The 14,462-nt window shown below is 57.2% G+C and overlaps 1 protein-coding gene across 4 annotated transcripts; it reads left to right on the top strand.

Moving 5' to 3' along the window:
- Positions 1-667: 667 nt before the first annotated feature.
- Positions 668-9,469, top strand: LOC309667331 (uncharacterized protein; the record flags this gene model as incomplete). 4 transcript variants are annotated; one of them, XM_082475715.1, is made up of 4 exons in its annotated part: positions 668-6,255; positions 6,642-6,812; positions 8,019-8,108; positions 8,416-8,637. In XM_082475715.1, exons 1-4 carry the CDS (start codon positions 6,166-6,168, stop codon positions 8,635-8,637), a joined length of 573 nt encoding a protein of 190 aa, XP_082331841.1. In that variant the 5' UTR covers positions 668-6,165. The 4 variants fall into 4 exon arrangements, with proteins under 4 accessions (XP_082331841.1, XP_082331840.1, XP_082331839.1 ...); XM_082475714.1 differs by having other exon boundaries at positions 670-6,529; positions 8,022-8,108; positions 8,416-9,467; XM_082475713.1 differs by having other exon boundaries at positions 670-6,529; positions 8,416-9,467.
- Positions 9,470-14,462: the final 4,993 nt, after the last annotated feature.

Genomic DNA, 14,462 nt, shown 5'->3' with positions numbered 1-14,462 from the left:
TCTTCCTCTCTAGAAGGCCAGCCGCAGGTGCATCGAGACTGGTCTCTGCGTTGTTCACTGATGCGTCCGCAGTGCTGAGGGGTAGCGCCCGGGCTGGAGCACCCAGTGAGGGTCCCGTGAGCGCCTACGGGGGGCGGCGGGGGCCGAAATCAGAGCCCTCTTTTTGCCCAGCTCTTTTTAAACTCCTGGTCCCTCAGGAAGCGTCCGAGGCCCCCAGGACATGCCCATGGTTACTGTAGGTCCTTTTTGTCTGTTTCCATTTTTCTTAGAAGCCACCTTCCCTGTCGTCTTGAGAAAGGCACAGTTAGTCACATTTGTACCGCTCCGTCTGCAGTCGCTGCGCCCTGATAACACTTTTGAAAACAGGCGCGTCTCCTCGGCAAGGGGGAGGGACACCGTGTCAGAGCAGGTGGTCCCGTTCTCTTCTTAGAGCCCCGTCTTGTCTCCTCCGACTTGGAGGTCTGGTCAGCCTGCCCCATGCTCACCCACAGAAGGAAAAGCCCTCACGGAGACAGGGAAACCCGCTCCCTTCCCTTCTTAGAAGCCAAAGCCACCTGCGGGCACAGTGTGGCAGGCTCATTCACGGTGGGGGGACTTCCCTGCCCACCCACCCGAAACCTCCGGGGTGGACATTCCGCTTCTACCCCAAAGCCCGCCGCAGCGACCGTAACACTCTTGGCAGTATCGGGGCCTCCTGGAAAAGTACCCCCAGCCGGTGAGCCTGAAACTGTGGGGTGGCGCTTGCCGTTCTTTAAAAGTGCAAAGCAGCCCAAAACTGGGGCTCCTGAGGCCTTCCTAGAAGCCGGTTGCTTCGTTTAGGAAACAAACTGTGGAAGGTGCAGCTCGAGGACCACGCCCTCTCCCTTCCCTGCTGAGGCTGGAGGGTCCCTGCGGCCTGGGCCCAGGCCCAGCCCAGCAGCGGGGCGGGGGTCTGTCCAGGCAGCACCAGGTGGCCGAGGCCTCTGCAGGGTTAGGGCGAAGGTCGGCTCCAGAATCCCAGGTTCCTCACAGGACGACGGCGTCGTGGGAAATGCAGGCTGGATGGGCTCACGTGTAGGCACGTGGGCGCCTGGGATGTTAGCTTACAGGGAGTTCGCAGTTTAGGTCTCTCTCCCTGGGGGAGGGAACGGGCGCCGCTGGTCAAGGGTGAGGTGGGGCCGGGCTGCAGGCCCCCATGGACGCCGACGCCTTTGAGGAGGAGCGGCTGGGACCCGACGTGGAGCCCAGATCCGCAACCGCGGCCCCTACCAGGCTGAACGCTCTCCCGCAAATTCAAAACCAATTTTGAGGCCAGCGTTTTTTACGTTTCCTACCCAGATATTCCTAAGTATCCAAATATATGCCATGTAGTCAGAATATCTGGGTATTTTTTTAAAACCTTAACATCTTCCTCTGAATATCAGGATGCAGCCAAGATGCAGTAGGAGAGTGTCCATCTACTCGGCAGCAGGAGGCCTGCCCTGGGTCTGTGTGAGAGGGGTGAGCCAGGGCAGCAGCTGTTGGGCAAGAAGGAAACTCTGCAATAAACACACCGCAGACTCCAGAATGTTCCGTGACATCATCTGCGTAATCCCCGGTGTGCAGTGAAGCCGGCCCAGCTCCACCGTGACCGAGGCCAGTGGGTGGGGCAGTGACAACATGGGTCCACTGCTGGGAGGAGGGACTCAGCCAGCCTCCACTGCCCCCGCCCCGGGGTTCCCCGTTGGACCACGTGAAGATGGAGCAGCCAGTGACTGGGGTGGAGATGAGGGACCACCGGGCACGAGTGCACCTCACAGAAGCGGACGCCCTTTGCTGGCGTGTTGATCGCCGGACTCTGTTGCCACGTTTGCCATGAGCAGGTAAAAGGGGGTAAGACGGACAGACGGCAGACCCCGGGCAGCACCAGTGCCACCTCGGCGGGCACAACCCCAGAGCCGGAAATGGACAGCTTATCAAAATATACTTCACATCTGCCATTTGACAATTTGTCCATTTCTGATAGGGCTGGAATTGTGAAATTAGAAAAGCCTGGATTTCCTTTATTAATGCAGAGTTGATTTACAATATTATATAAGTTTCAGGTGTACAACATAGTGATTCACAATTTTTAAAGGTCATACTCCATTTGTAGCTATTATAGACTATTGGCTGTATTTCCTGCACTGTACAGTATATCCTTGTAGCTTATTTATTTTATACATAATAATTTGTACCTCTTAATCCTCTACCCCTATCTTGCCCCTTCTACCCACTGGTAACTACTAATTTGTTCTCTATATCCATGAGTCTACTTTTGTTTTTGTTTTATTCACTAGTTTGTTGTGGCTTTTTTTATTCCACATACAGGTGATATCATATAGTCTTTGTCTTCCTCTATCTGACTTATTTCACATAGCATAATACCCTCCACGTCCCTCCATGTTGCTGCAAATGGCAAAATTTCATTCTTTTTTATGGCTGAGTAGTACTCCACTGTGTGTGTGTGTGTGTGTGTGTGTGTGTGTGTGTGTGTGTATCACATCTTCTTCATCCATTCCTCTGTTGATGGACATGTAGGTTGCTTCCATATCTTGGCAATTATAAATAATGCTGCTATGAACATTAAGGTGCATGTATCTTTTCAAAATAGAGTTTTCATTGTTTTCAGATATAGACCCAGGAGTGGAATTGCTGGGTCATGTGGTAGTTCTATTTGTAGTTTTCTGAGGCGCTTCCATACTGTTTTCCATAATGGCTGCACCAGTTTTCATTCCCACCAGCAGTTTATGAGGGCTCCCTTTTCTCTCCAGCATTTGTTTTCTGTGGTCCATTTGATGATACACATGCTGACAGGTGCGAGGTGACATATCATTGTGGTTTTGATTTGCATTTCCCTGATGATTAGTGCCTATTGGCCACCTGTGTGTCTTCTATGGAAAAGTGTCTATTCAGCTCTTCTGCCTGTTTTTTAATTGGGTTGTTTGTTTTTTGATATTGAGTTGTATAACCTATTTATATAATTTGCATATTAACTCCTATTTGGTTGTGTCACTTGAAAATATTTTCTCCCATTCAGGAGGTTGTCTTTTCATTTTGTGGGTGGTTTTCTTTGCTATGCAAAAGCTTTCAGGTCTAATTAGGTCCCATTTGTTTATTTTTGCTTCTGTTTCCTTTGCCTTAGTGGATTTTTTTTTTAAAGAAAAGAAACATTTGTATATTTTTCTAAAAAAATTATGAGCAATAAATTCCCCTGAGGAAATGCCACTTCCCTGCTAGTGCAAGAGCAGGGCTCTGAGTAGCGGGAAATAGACGTTGTATAATCCAGCCTTGCCCTGGGGAATGGATTGCCTAATTGCCTCCTGAAAGGTTTAAATGTGGAGGATTCATGGGGAGCCTGGAGAAAATGACGCCAGCTGTTTGGTGATTGAGTTTTGGGAGCTGGGAGGCTGTGTGCATCCCTGAGGGTTGGGCCCAGAGACAGAGGCACCAAGCCCGGCGGCACAGACAACAACTGGCTACTTGGAAATCCTGTGGAAGGAGCACAGAGAGGCATTTGGAAGAGGAGTACTTTGGGGTTTTGTCTGTTTTTGTTTCTGCGGCTTTTTGTTGCTGGGCCAGAGGGACAAGGGGTTCTGCCTCCCCTCCCGACCTTGTGATCCTGGGGCAGCCTCGGGCCGCCTCGGGCCCTGGCTGGAAGGGCCAGCGAAGCCCAGCACGAGTGTCCCAGCCTCGCCCTTCAGCTGAGCTGAAACAGAAGTTGGCTTCGCCCTGCTCGTCAGGTAAATTTGGGTGGTCTTCATTTTCGAGGTGAGAAATGGGGACTTTCTTCACTTGTCTGAATTATTGAGATAAGAACATACTTTATACGGCTAGGTCGGCCTCAGTTGGTCCCATGCACTGGGGAAGGCCAGGTGCAGGAGAAGCCCCCATCTTTAGAAGATGCTCCGTGTGGATTGGGTCCCTGTCACCCCCGGTCCTTGGAGCCAGTGTTGTCCACTCCGTGTCTGCTGTCTGTTTGCTACGATGGGCCTTAGGTTCTGTCCTTGGCCTGTTCCTCTGGGCCAAGCCTCAGGCAGCTCCGCTGAGAGAGGCCCGGCAGGGATATTAGTGAGGAAAGGGTGCTGGGCCCGCCGCCCTCGTGAAGCAGCGGCAGCCACGTGTTCCCTGGAAGCACCAGTTTACGTCCTCGGGCCAAGGGTGTCCCCTCTTTACAAAGCACCTTTCTCCCTCCCAGGCCGGCAGGCCATCTGGACATGAGAAGAGCCGATCCACTCTGCCGGCCCCCCGGCTGTTCCTCCTTCCTGGGTGCAGCCCAGCCCGTTCCCCTGTCCCTCAGGACGATGCAGTCAATCCACCCGATGGTGCCCAGGGAGCCTCAGCCAGGTCCCCGGTTTAAGGGTCAGAAGCTGGCGTGGGGCTCAAGGTGGATGCTGGCAAGGGTGGAGCCAGTTTCCATGGCGTTTCATGAGCCACACCTGCACGCGCACCAAGCCCCACCCTCAGAGAGGCCACTTCTGCAGGACCAAACTCTCGGGCTGGCTGTTCAGCGAGCTGCCCCCAGCCTGTTCCCGGCCCCTCCCGCTGTGCCTGGGTGGGGGGCCAGCTCGCCGTCCCCGCCCTCCTGGCCCCGCTCTGCCCGGCTCGGAGCTCCTCCGGCCTCAGAGGGCTGCGCTCTGGCTGGCCTGGTGGGAGATGGGCACTGACTCCACTTGTGACTTGATCCTGGTGTGTTCTCTCTATGGACTGCTTCACCATTAAGAAAGGGAAGAGCTTCAGCCCTGTGGCACGAATTCCTGACACATTCGACGTCCTAATTATCCAGGATGAATCAGCAGCTCTGCCCGGCAGGGCGCTGGGAAGGCTTGGCTGCCAGCCCACCGCTGGAGGACTTCAGGGAGAGCTACATCTATTCCTGGGGAGGCCCCAAGTTGACCCCATCCTAGAGATTCCTTCCGTCCATCTTATTTGTGTCACTGGGGGCTGGAGGGGAGAGCGAAGCTGGCCGTGAGATTTTCATAAGAGGCTTGGGTTCCGGAAATGACCACCATTCCCTGAAAGTGAGGCCTTCGAGGTGGTTTCCACTGTAGCCTTGAATCCCCTGGGACTGCCCTCGTGCAGGAGTGCATCTCTGAGAAACCAGCCTGCCCACAGCCCCTGTGACCACCGTGGTCTTTGTTGCTCCCCCCTTTCCTGCCCCCGTGTCCTCCAGTGGTGGGGGTCCCCAGTTTACTTGCGAATCCACAACCAAAGCCCAGAAAGAAGAAGGTTGGGGACCCCTGCCGAGAAGTGACACACGGGTGTGCCAGGCGCACTGCTCGAGAGAGTGGCACCTCCTCCTAAGTCAAGGGCAGCAGGTGGAGAGGCCGGTCCACATTCACAGGCTCTGTGGGTGCCCACTGCTTGCCTCCCCCTGCACCCTGCTTGCCCGTATCAAAGGGGGTGCTGTGATCAACTCCCACCCCTGTCCCTTTGAAGCCCCACTAATCTCCCTTTTCACCCCACAAGCCCGTGTGCTGGCGTCGGTACCCCTGTGGGGTGTTGGCCACCAGGGACACGCAGGGGCCCCAGCTGGTCTTGCCTTGTTCCCATCATCCTTGTCCCTCGTGTGCAGTCGGACTTTCTCCATCTCCTCCATCCCCCTGGTGTTGTCCCCAGGGCCCCTCCTCTGACCTCCTGTGTCCTCACAGCCCCAGGCTCCTGCGATTTTCTGCCGTGTGCCCACAGGCTGAGATGCCCACACTTCCTGGGCAGGGCCTTGCGTGCCTGCCAGACCTCTAAGGAGGGAGGTGATCCCGCCCAGGCTTCCTAAGGGCTGGTGCCTGGCGCCCTGTGTACATTCTGGAACACAGCCCACCCTGAGCACGCAAAGCAGCCCCGGTGGGGGCCGCTTGGGAGAGGGTGAGAGGCTGGTCTCCCCTCCTCGCTGCTGGACAGATCCTTTTGGGACCACTGAGCCAGGAGCAGCCCTCCGCTGGTGAAGCAGGACCTTCTTGGCCGTTCTGTCCCCTCCACTGGGCGGGGGGAGAAGCGGACTGCTCTAATCCGCCCCCAGGGCTCCTGAAGACCCCGCTCGTGCCGCTAACAAGGAGCTGCCACCGTGGTCTGCATGGCCCAGGGCTCAGAGCCAACCCGCGCCAGGCCGACCTAGAGCCCAGCTCGAGGCCCTGTGAGTGTGGAATCCATGAAGGTCCCACAAGTGGACCCATGGCTCGGGTGGAGGGGGGAGGCACCGAGCCTCTTTTGGTCCATGTCCAATCTTGCAAATTAAGGAAACTGGACAAGTCAGTCATTTTTGTAAGTTTCTCAGTCATAGACATCTTTACCTATTCCTCCAAAGTCATATTCTGGAGCCCAGTACAGGAAAACAGTGGAAGTGAGCTCACTCACCCTCACGGAAGAGGGAGGACTGACCAGAGAGATGCCCCCAGAGGACCCGGGGCTGCGAACCCGCATCGGAGGACCAGGCCAGGTTCTCCCTAAGTCCCGTCTCCGTGTCCTGCTGGGACTTCCAGAGAAGACAGCTTCACCTACAGGGGGGGCCCTGGCTGACCTCACGCTCCTTCTAAAAGTGGGTGTGAGGAGGCCTGAGGGCCCTGGGGTGTTGTGGACACGGGACTTCTCTCCTGTTTGCCTGTCTCCTGTGACCAGCATTTCTCGTCCCTCTGACTTTCCCAAACCAGGCCCCGTGGCTGTGCTTCTGCGTCCACAGAGACACGCTGTCACATGAGCAAGAAGAGAGGAGACAGCTCTGCAACTTTATACGGGCCCCGCTGAGGCGGAACTCCGTGGCGAGGTGGACGGCTATTTCGGGAATCGAAGGGCTTATGACCACAACTGCTGCATTCAGACGGGTAATTCAGCGGGTGAGGGGCTGGCTGACAAACTTACTAAGATATGGGACCCATTTCTCATCAAGATAAAGGACCAGGGACACGATGTCTGGCCATTTAGGGTATAAAAGCCTATTTCAGGGAAGTAATTATAGGCTTGGGATAGAATCTTAAACCCAAAGAATAAGAAATCAACTTATAGCCAAGATAAAGTGAGGGCTAATTTGGTGCCACCTTCTAAGAGCTTGGGTGTTCATTTCAGAAGCAGAATCTTCCCACCAGTGTTCCTACAGGAGGCCCAGCCGTCCATCCTGGTCAACAGGTTGCTGTCTGTCATGAACCAGGGGGAGGCTGTGCCCCACGAGGACAGATGTCCCAGGAGGGAACAGAGGGGGCACCTCCAAGGTCCTGAGCCATGTGACCTTCCCTGAAGGGGGCCGGCCTAGTGGGGTGTTTGGTCAGATGAATGCTGGACACACACCGTTGGGTTGGATGCAGGCACATCACCCGCCTCGTGGGGTCTTGTCCCCTTAGCTGCACCCAAGAACAAGCAGTGGCATGAGAAGAATTTTCCAAGGGTACCCTCTGCTCGGGGCCACAGCTGCCCCACTGCCCTGTCACAGCCAAGCCCTGCTGGGCTCCCGGGCGCGTGTCCTCGGGGAAGAGGTGCAGGGCCCCCGCACAGCTTTTCAGGGCTGCCTGGAGCCCGTCAGCAGGGGCCTGCCCTCCCCTGTGCGGTCAGAAAAGGGCTGAGCGATGCCGACAGGACCGGCGCTGGGCCTGTGCTGGGGGCGGGGCCGCTCTGGACTTCAAGGGTCCCCAACAAGAGCGTCACACTTGGGACAGAGGAGCGGCAGCCCTCATCCACGTCGAGAGAGGAGGGATGCGGGGTGTGGAAGAGAAGACAAAAGCTGGGAGAAGGTGCCATGTGGACGGAGAGGAGGCCCTGATTCCGGCCACCGTGGCTCTCAGGATGGGCCCAGTCATCCCGACGGAACTGGCTGGTCATTCAGACTGAAGTCAAGTCAGTTCACAGGTGGAAAGGATCAAGCAGGTCAATAATTTGACTTAGGCCCTCATCATCTCTCTCCTAAGCCAGTGCAAGCCTCCTAACTGTCCCTGTTTCCATCCTTCCCGGTCTGCCAGGGCCAGCTGGGCCCTGCCCTCTCGAGCCCCGCAGCCCTCCCATTGCCACTTCAGACTTGACCCAACTTCTGATTTACGCAGCAGCTGCTCTCAGAGGTGCCGTGCACCAGAGCCCCCAGGAGACGCGTGAAAGCACAGACGCGAGGCCCCGCCTCCTTCCACAGCTGCCAGGTCAGAATCTGTCCGTGTCCCACTTCCTGTTGCCACTGTAACAAGTTATCACACTTAGCGGCTCCACACAGCACCACTCACCACCTCCCAGGTCTGTAGGTCAGACATCTGAAAGGGGTCTCCCCTGGGCTGGGAATCAAGGTGTCCACAGGGCTGGCTCCTTGTGGAGGCCGTACAGGGGAATCTGGGCCTTTTCCAGCTTCCAGAGGCCTCCTCTGTCTACAAAGAGCGTCTGTACTGAGTCAGATTCTCCGTTAGTCCCTCACTCCCCACTGGATGACAGGTTTCTTGCTTCTGCCTCTCATAGGCTTCGCTGGCCGTTCAGCTGCTTGGGAGCTGCGCCGAAGGAGCCTTTTGTATCGAGGCCCAGACTGGACCAAAGATCTACCCAGTGGCGTTGCTGGGTGACCACAGACCTGGACACCCCGTGCAGGCTCACCTGGCCGTCCCCAAAGCCATCTTCCCAGACGTCCACGTCCTTGCACAGGCTGGAAAGCAGGACACCCGTGCGGCCCCTCCGAGCGAGTGAAAGGAGCTGATGACAGCCACCGTGCAGGAGCTTCGGGGCCCCGACGGCCTGCCGAAGGCTGTCCTCGAGCCCCCCTGCAGGGCCGCAGGTGAGCGCCCCCAGACATCGTGTCCTGATCCCTGGAACCCGGGAATGTGGAGTTCAGGGTGCTGGTCCGGCGACCCTGAGGTGGCCAGTGTCCTGGGCTCTCCGGTGGCCCAGTGTGACCACAGGGTCCTTAAAAGTGGAGGAGGCAGCAGCAGAGGAGGTCAGCGACGTGTGCGGGAAGGACTCAGTCCTCCAGAGCCGGCCTCGGAGACAGAGGAAAGGCCCCGAGCCGAGGAAGGCGGGCGCCTCGAGAAGCTGGAAACGGCCCTTGGGTGGATGCGAATCCTCCCCTGGAGCCTCCAGAACGTGGGCAAACTGAACCCCAGGAGGAGCAGCCTCGGGCCCCTCAGAGAGGAAGGGAGATGGTTTAAAAAATAAAAAGGCTTCACGCTGACTGAATTTTTGAGACACATAGATCAGAGTCTGTAAAAAGTGTGTTTACATTTTTTCACATGTAAAATGGACTAATTGTCAGGGATGATAGTCTGCATTTGTATCTGCATTTGGCATTTGCAACGCACATTAACATGCATTAACCTCTAAGAATGTGGAGGTTACAGATGGGGCTTTGCTGGGCAAGGTCAAGGCACTCACTCAAGGTCACCCGGCTACCGGTGGTCCGGCGAGAGGGATGCAGCTTCCAGCACAGACAGACAGACAGACGCTGGAAGGGCAGGCAGACGCTGGAAGGACAGACAGACGCTGGAAGGGCAGGCAGACACTGGAAGGAAGGGCAGGCAGACGCTGGAAGGAAGGGCAGGCAGATGCTGGGAGGGCAGGCAGACGCTGGAAGGGCAGGCAGACGCTGGAAGGAAGGGCAGGCAGACGCTGGAAGGGCAGGCAGACGCTGGGAGGGCAGGCAGACGCTGGAAGGGCAGGCAGACGCTGGAAGGACAGACAGACGCTGGAAGGGCAGGCAGACGCTGGAAGGAAGGGCAGGCAGACGCTGGAAGGGCAGGCAGACGCTGGAAGGAAGGGCAGGCAGACGCTGGAAGGAAGGGCAGGCAGATGCTGGGAGGGCAGGCAGACGCTGGAAGGACAGACAGACGCTGGAAGGGCAGACAGACGCTGGAAGGGCAGGCAGACGCTGGAAGGACAGACAGACGCTGGAAGGGCAGGCAGACGCTGGAAGGAAGGGCAGGCAGACGCTGGAAGGGCAGGCAGACGCTGGAAGGAAGGGCAGGCAGACGCTGGAAGGGCAGGCAGACGCTGGAAGGGCAGGCAGACGCTGGAAGGGCCGTCTTGATTACAAAGGCAAAAGGATTGTTTTCAGAATTAAACTCATGCTCCACGTCTTCGCAACAAAAGCAGTGAGAACGTGAGTGATTCCCCGAAACTGTTTCATAAAGCTTTACCTGAGTGGATGCCCAGAAAGCCCCGTAACAGAACGACTGTTTGGGAATAGCCTCCGGAAATCCTACTGGAGGGGGATGGGGTGTGTTAACTAGAACACGAGTCTCCCAGAAGCCTGTCCTCCCGCTCACCCTGCTGTAGCCCAGAGCGTCACGCCAGCAGAGCCCACGCCCTGGACCTCCTCTCCTCACGGCAGCGAAGATCTCCGCGGTGACAGGCCGGCTGTACTGCCTGCTTCGTCACCTGCTCCATAATTGGGAAGCCCGGTGTCCAGGCCCATGGCATTGCCCCCACCGTCCACTCCCCCGCCTCGCCAACCCTGCTTCCTTAGTGCAAGCTCCTAATTGATTAAGCGGATGACTGATTATCGGGCCCGAGCCATGTGTTCTCCAGACACCCGTTTGCTTGGAATGGAAGGAGCGCGGCCGGCACCATCACTGCCCGCTGCCCGCAGACTCGGAGCCTGGGTCTGCTGCGGACCCCGCCGCCGTAATTGCCGCCAGCCTCCCCCGAAGCAGGTGCACACCCGCCATCAGTTTTGCTGTCTTGATGTGAGCGTCCTGCCAGCAGGCCACTGTCAGATGCTGCTGACGCAGGACTCGCTGCTCCCAGCCTCCCAAAGCAGCCACACTGTTCGGGATGGGAACGTGGTCCCACCGTGATGCCCGGTGAGGGTTCCATCAGGGAGCAGGGAGTGAGGAATTCAGGTGCCTCCTGGTCGCGGGGCTGCTGGGGGACATGTGATCCGGCACTTTCTTCCTGTCTGATGAGATGGAGCGGTGACTCCGGGTTGGTCCTGGGAGCAGGAGAATGTTTCCCCCCTCCTAAACTTTGGCCCTCAGGTTAAGATGCTATTACCCAGGCCGCCCTCGAAAGCCGGGGTATCACTTCACCCCCATCTGTACATGAGAAAGTAGGGGGGAAACGGGAATCCACTCGGTCAATCCAGCCACGCGAGGCCCTTTATTCTGTGCAGCCTGGGAGGTAGGCACAGCGTCAAACGGGAGGTGGGGTCAGTGTATGACTGTCACACACAGTCCTGAGACTCGACGTCTGGAGGCTGACGAGGTCCTTTCTGCAGGGCTGCGTCCATGCACTGTGCTTCTGGCATCTTTCTTGCTTCACCCATGAATTTCCACGAATTTTGTGCTTCTTTAAAGTGAAGCAATGATTGTAAGGCAAATATAAAGCTACGGAGTGCAAAAGCATCTATGTTTCTACAGTTTTCTCCTCAATCTTTTAACGGTGGCTGGTCTCACCCAGGGCCAGTTTGGAAGCAATATTTGTGCTACACAACTTTACCGAGTCTTTCGAAAGCATTAGGCTCAATTTTCGTAAAACATCAATTCCCTCTCTTTTCACTCGGCCTCCATCATTTTGCATCCCAGTAAGTAAATCACATCAGTGCAATAAAACAGTCCTAGACGGGCTTGGGACCAAGCACACTGCTTCCAGCTGCATACAAGTAGCTCAAGACGGCCACAGGCTCCGCGGGCCAGCTGGAGGTCCTGCCATGGGAAGGCCAGCCTGGGAGGAGGGTGCCCTGGAACGAGGCCAGGCCCGCCCTGGTGATGCCCAGCGGCCGCGGGGCTGCAGGCGCCCAGGAAGAGCGCCATCCGGCCGGGTCACAGACTCAGGCTGAGAGGCGCAGGTCACATCCACCGCGTGGTGACCGGCGGTCAAACTCAAGCCCCAAGGCGACGCCGTTTCCCTAAGAGCGAAAAATAAACCCGAAGCCCCTAGCTTTCCAGAGCCCTTAAAGAGAATTTCACATTTTGGACATTTACTTTATTTGCATTTTTTTTTTTTAAAGCTGAAGACATTTTCAACTTAAAAATTTATATAATAATGTATCGTGCGATGTACACATCGTATATTATTGTACATAATTAAAAGCTTGAAATAATAAACCCATCCACATGTGACTCCCATGTGGGTGTAACATCTTGTCAGTAGCTCCCAGATGCTGACGGCGGTCCCGAGGGACGCACCCTGGAACGCTTCCACCGGGAGGGCGCGCTGGGAGCAAGTCGTCACCCTCACGGCCCACGCACCCCTCTGGGTCCCGCCGACTGGCAGACCAAACCTAGCAGCCTTTTAAAAAGTTCTCCTGTCTATAGCACGTTCCATGTCAGAGGCTGAGTTGAGGATCAGTCAACGGCCAAAGAAGCAGCGTCTTCAGGAAGCAAAAGTGCTCTGGTCTCACGTGAGGACCGCTCTGCCACCTGTCCTTCCAGGCCCAGAACAACTATCTGAGCCACAGCCAAATCCCCTCCGGATTCCGGCCCCCAGGCCCCCAGGCCGATGCTCCAGCTGGACCCTGCGCTGAGGGACAAGTGAGGGTGTGCTGTTCAGGGTGGCCCCCGGGGGCAGGCTGTGCGGACTCAGACCCGCTCTCCCGGGGTCGCGCTCCCGCCCTCCTCCAGGAGCGGTTTTTGTGTCTGGATGGGGATTTTCCGGAAAGAACCTAAGCCGGGGACCATTCTGCTGGTCGCCCTCCCAGCATCCCGGCTCCGGCGGAGGAGGCGAGATTCGCTGGTCAGAGCGGGAGGCAGTCCTGTCAGGCGGGGACGCCTCCTGTCCCCTCGCAGCGAGAGGACAGTCCCGAGAGGAGCGGGCGGCCATCGGCCTGGCCAGGAAGGGCCGGGAGTCGCCAGCGTGGGTCTCATTAGCCCCCCGTGGGGAGCCGGCCTCCTACCGCCTGACCCCTGCCTCCGGCTCATTCTTCCACAGACTAATTCCCCAAATTGACAGATTTCAGAGCCCGGCGTGCCCAGGGTCACTCAGTCACACTGGGCTCTGGTCAGTGTCAACCAGGGCTTTACCCGGAGCAGGGGCTGCGGTGGGAGAAGAGGGTCCACAGGCCCAGCACGTGTGAGCTCAGCCCGAGAGGCCGGCATGGGGAGGGCGCTCTCGGGACCGCGGACACGGCCGCGCCGCGGTGATGGGAAGGCGCCGAGCTCGGCAAGATTCCCGAGCACGCGGGAAGTGTCCCAGGAGAAGCGGTTTTCAGGTGAGGGTGTTGTGCCCGGGACAGAGCCTCGCGGGTGTGTAACACACACTTTGCAGAAACATCTTTTATGTCCGTGCACCTGTCACCTGAGGCTCCCAAACTGCCGTGTAGCTGTCGGGCGGAAACCTCCGTCCCCTCGTCTTCAGTGGAGACCGGACACGCGGGGCCGAGTCGCCACCAGCCCAGGTGGGGTGAGGGCGCCATCCACGCCTCCTCCTCAGCGCCCCACCCCACCACCTGGCCCGGCGGAGGACTCGTGGCCAGGCCCCCGGGGCTAATGACGGAGGTGCCAGGTCGGTACCAGTAGCAAATCAGTTAAAGGCGTTACACCGCGTTCTTCTCTGTGCTGAGAGCTGAGGGAGCTCAAGGCTGGGAGTCGGGGCTCTGCTCACCTGGGATCTGAGACACAGACCCACAGATACCCTGGCAGGTCCCCAGAGGTAAGGACCCCAATGGGCGGCAGCTCCGGAGGGACCCTGGAAACCCGTCCTGGGGAAGGTGACCAAGGGTCCTCTCAGCCAGCGGCCCCTGCTCCTGCCAGAGAAGCAACACCACAGAAAAACCAGGACAGGCTGGTCACCGGGTCAGCAGGACCCAGAAGCCCGGCCTCACGTGAGGAAGGCAGCATGTGGTCACCTGGGCCCTGTCCGCTCGTTTGTCTAATCGAGCAGCCCCCGGCTGGCCTCATCACACGCGCGGGGGCCCGGCTGGGCTCCAAGGCTGGGCTGCCGGCCTGGGCACCGGGATTTTGAACATTCCTCAGCGGTTCCAGGCTGCGGCCGGGCTGAGCATCCCTGGCCGAGCAGACCGGGTGTCCGCACAGCCTGGGCACATCGTGTGCAACCGAGAAATGACAGCCGCTGCGGGTGGGATAATTTTAGACTTGGGCGCATTCGTGTACCGGACACCATACTGAGTACTTTAAATACAGAAGCCTCAGTACAAGCCTGAAGGCACGACTATTATCCCCAATCACACATGTAAACCCTGAGGCCCGGGAGTGCAGGGACTCGTGTGAGGCCGCTCAGTGGTCGACGGTCCAGCCAGATTTGAGCTCCGGTTTCCCTTGACCCTGAGCCCATGCTCCCCACGCCAAGGCTGTAGCATCTCCCCAAGTACCTGTGAGGCTTGACCCTCCGGTCACAAACTTCTCTTCAGTCATTTCATTCTGCACTAAATTATATTTTTGCCTGATCTCTGTCTATTTTTTTATGAACCTAACAATGATAACTGTGTTCTGTGAGTATTGCACATGTAATTTTGTACATGTACATCTCTATACATACATATACATGTATTCATATTTCTGGCGCGGTCATAAAATGTGCTTCTCCAGGCAACAGAAAGATCGGGTCAGCACAAAGATGTCTTA

The sequence above is a fragment of the Balaenoptera physalus genome, assembly GCF_965194825.1.
Source record: "Balaenoptera physalus genome assembly, chromosome: 9".
Classification (NCBI taxonomy): domain Eukaryota; kingdom Metazoa; phylum Chordata; class Mammalia; order Artiodactyla; family Balaenopteridae; genus Balaenoptera; species Balaenoptera physalus.
This window is presented reverse-complemented; position numbering and strand designations above follow the sequence as displayed.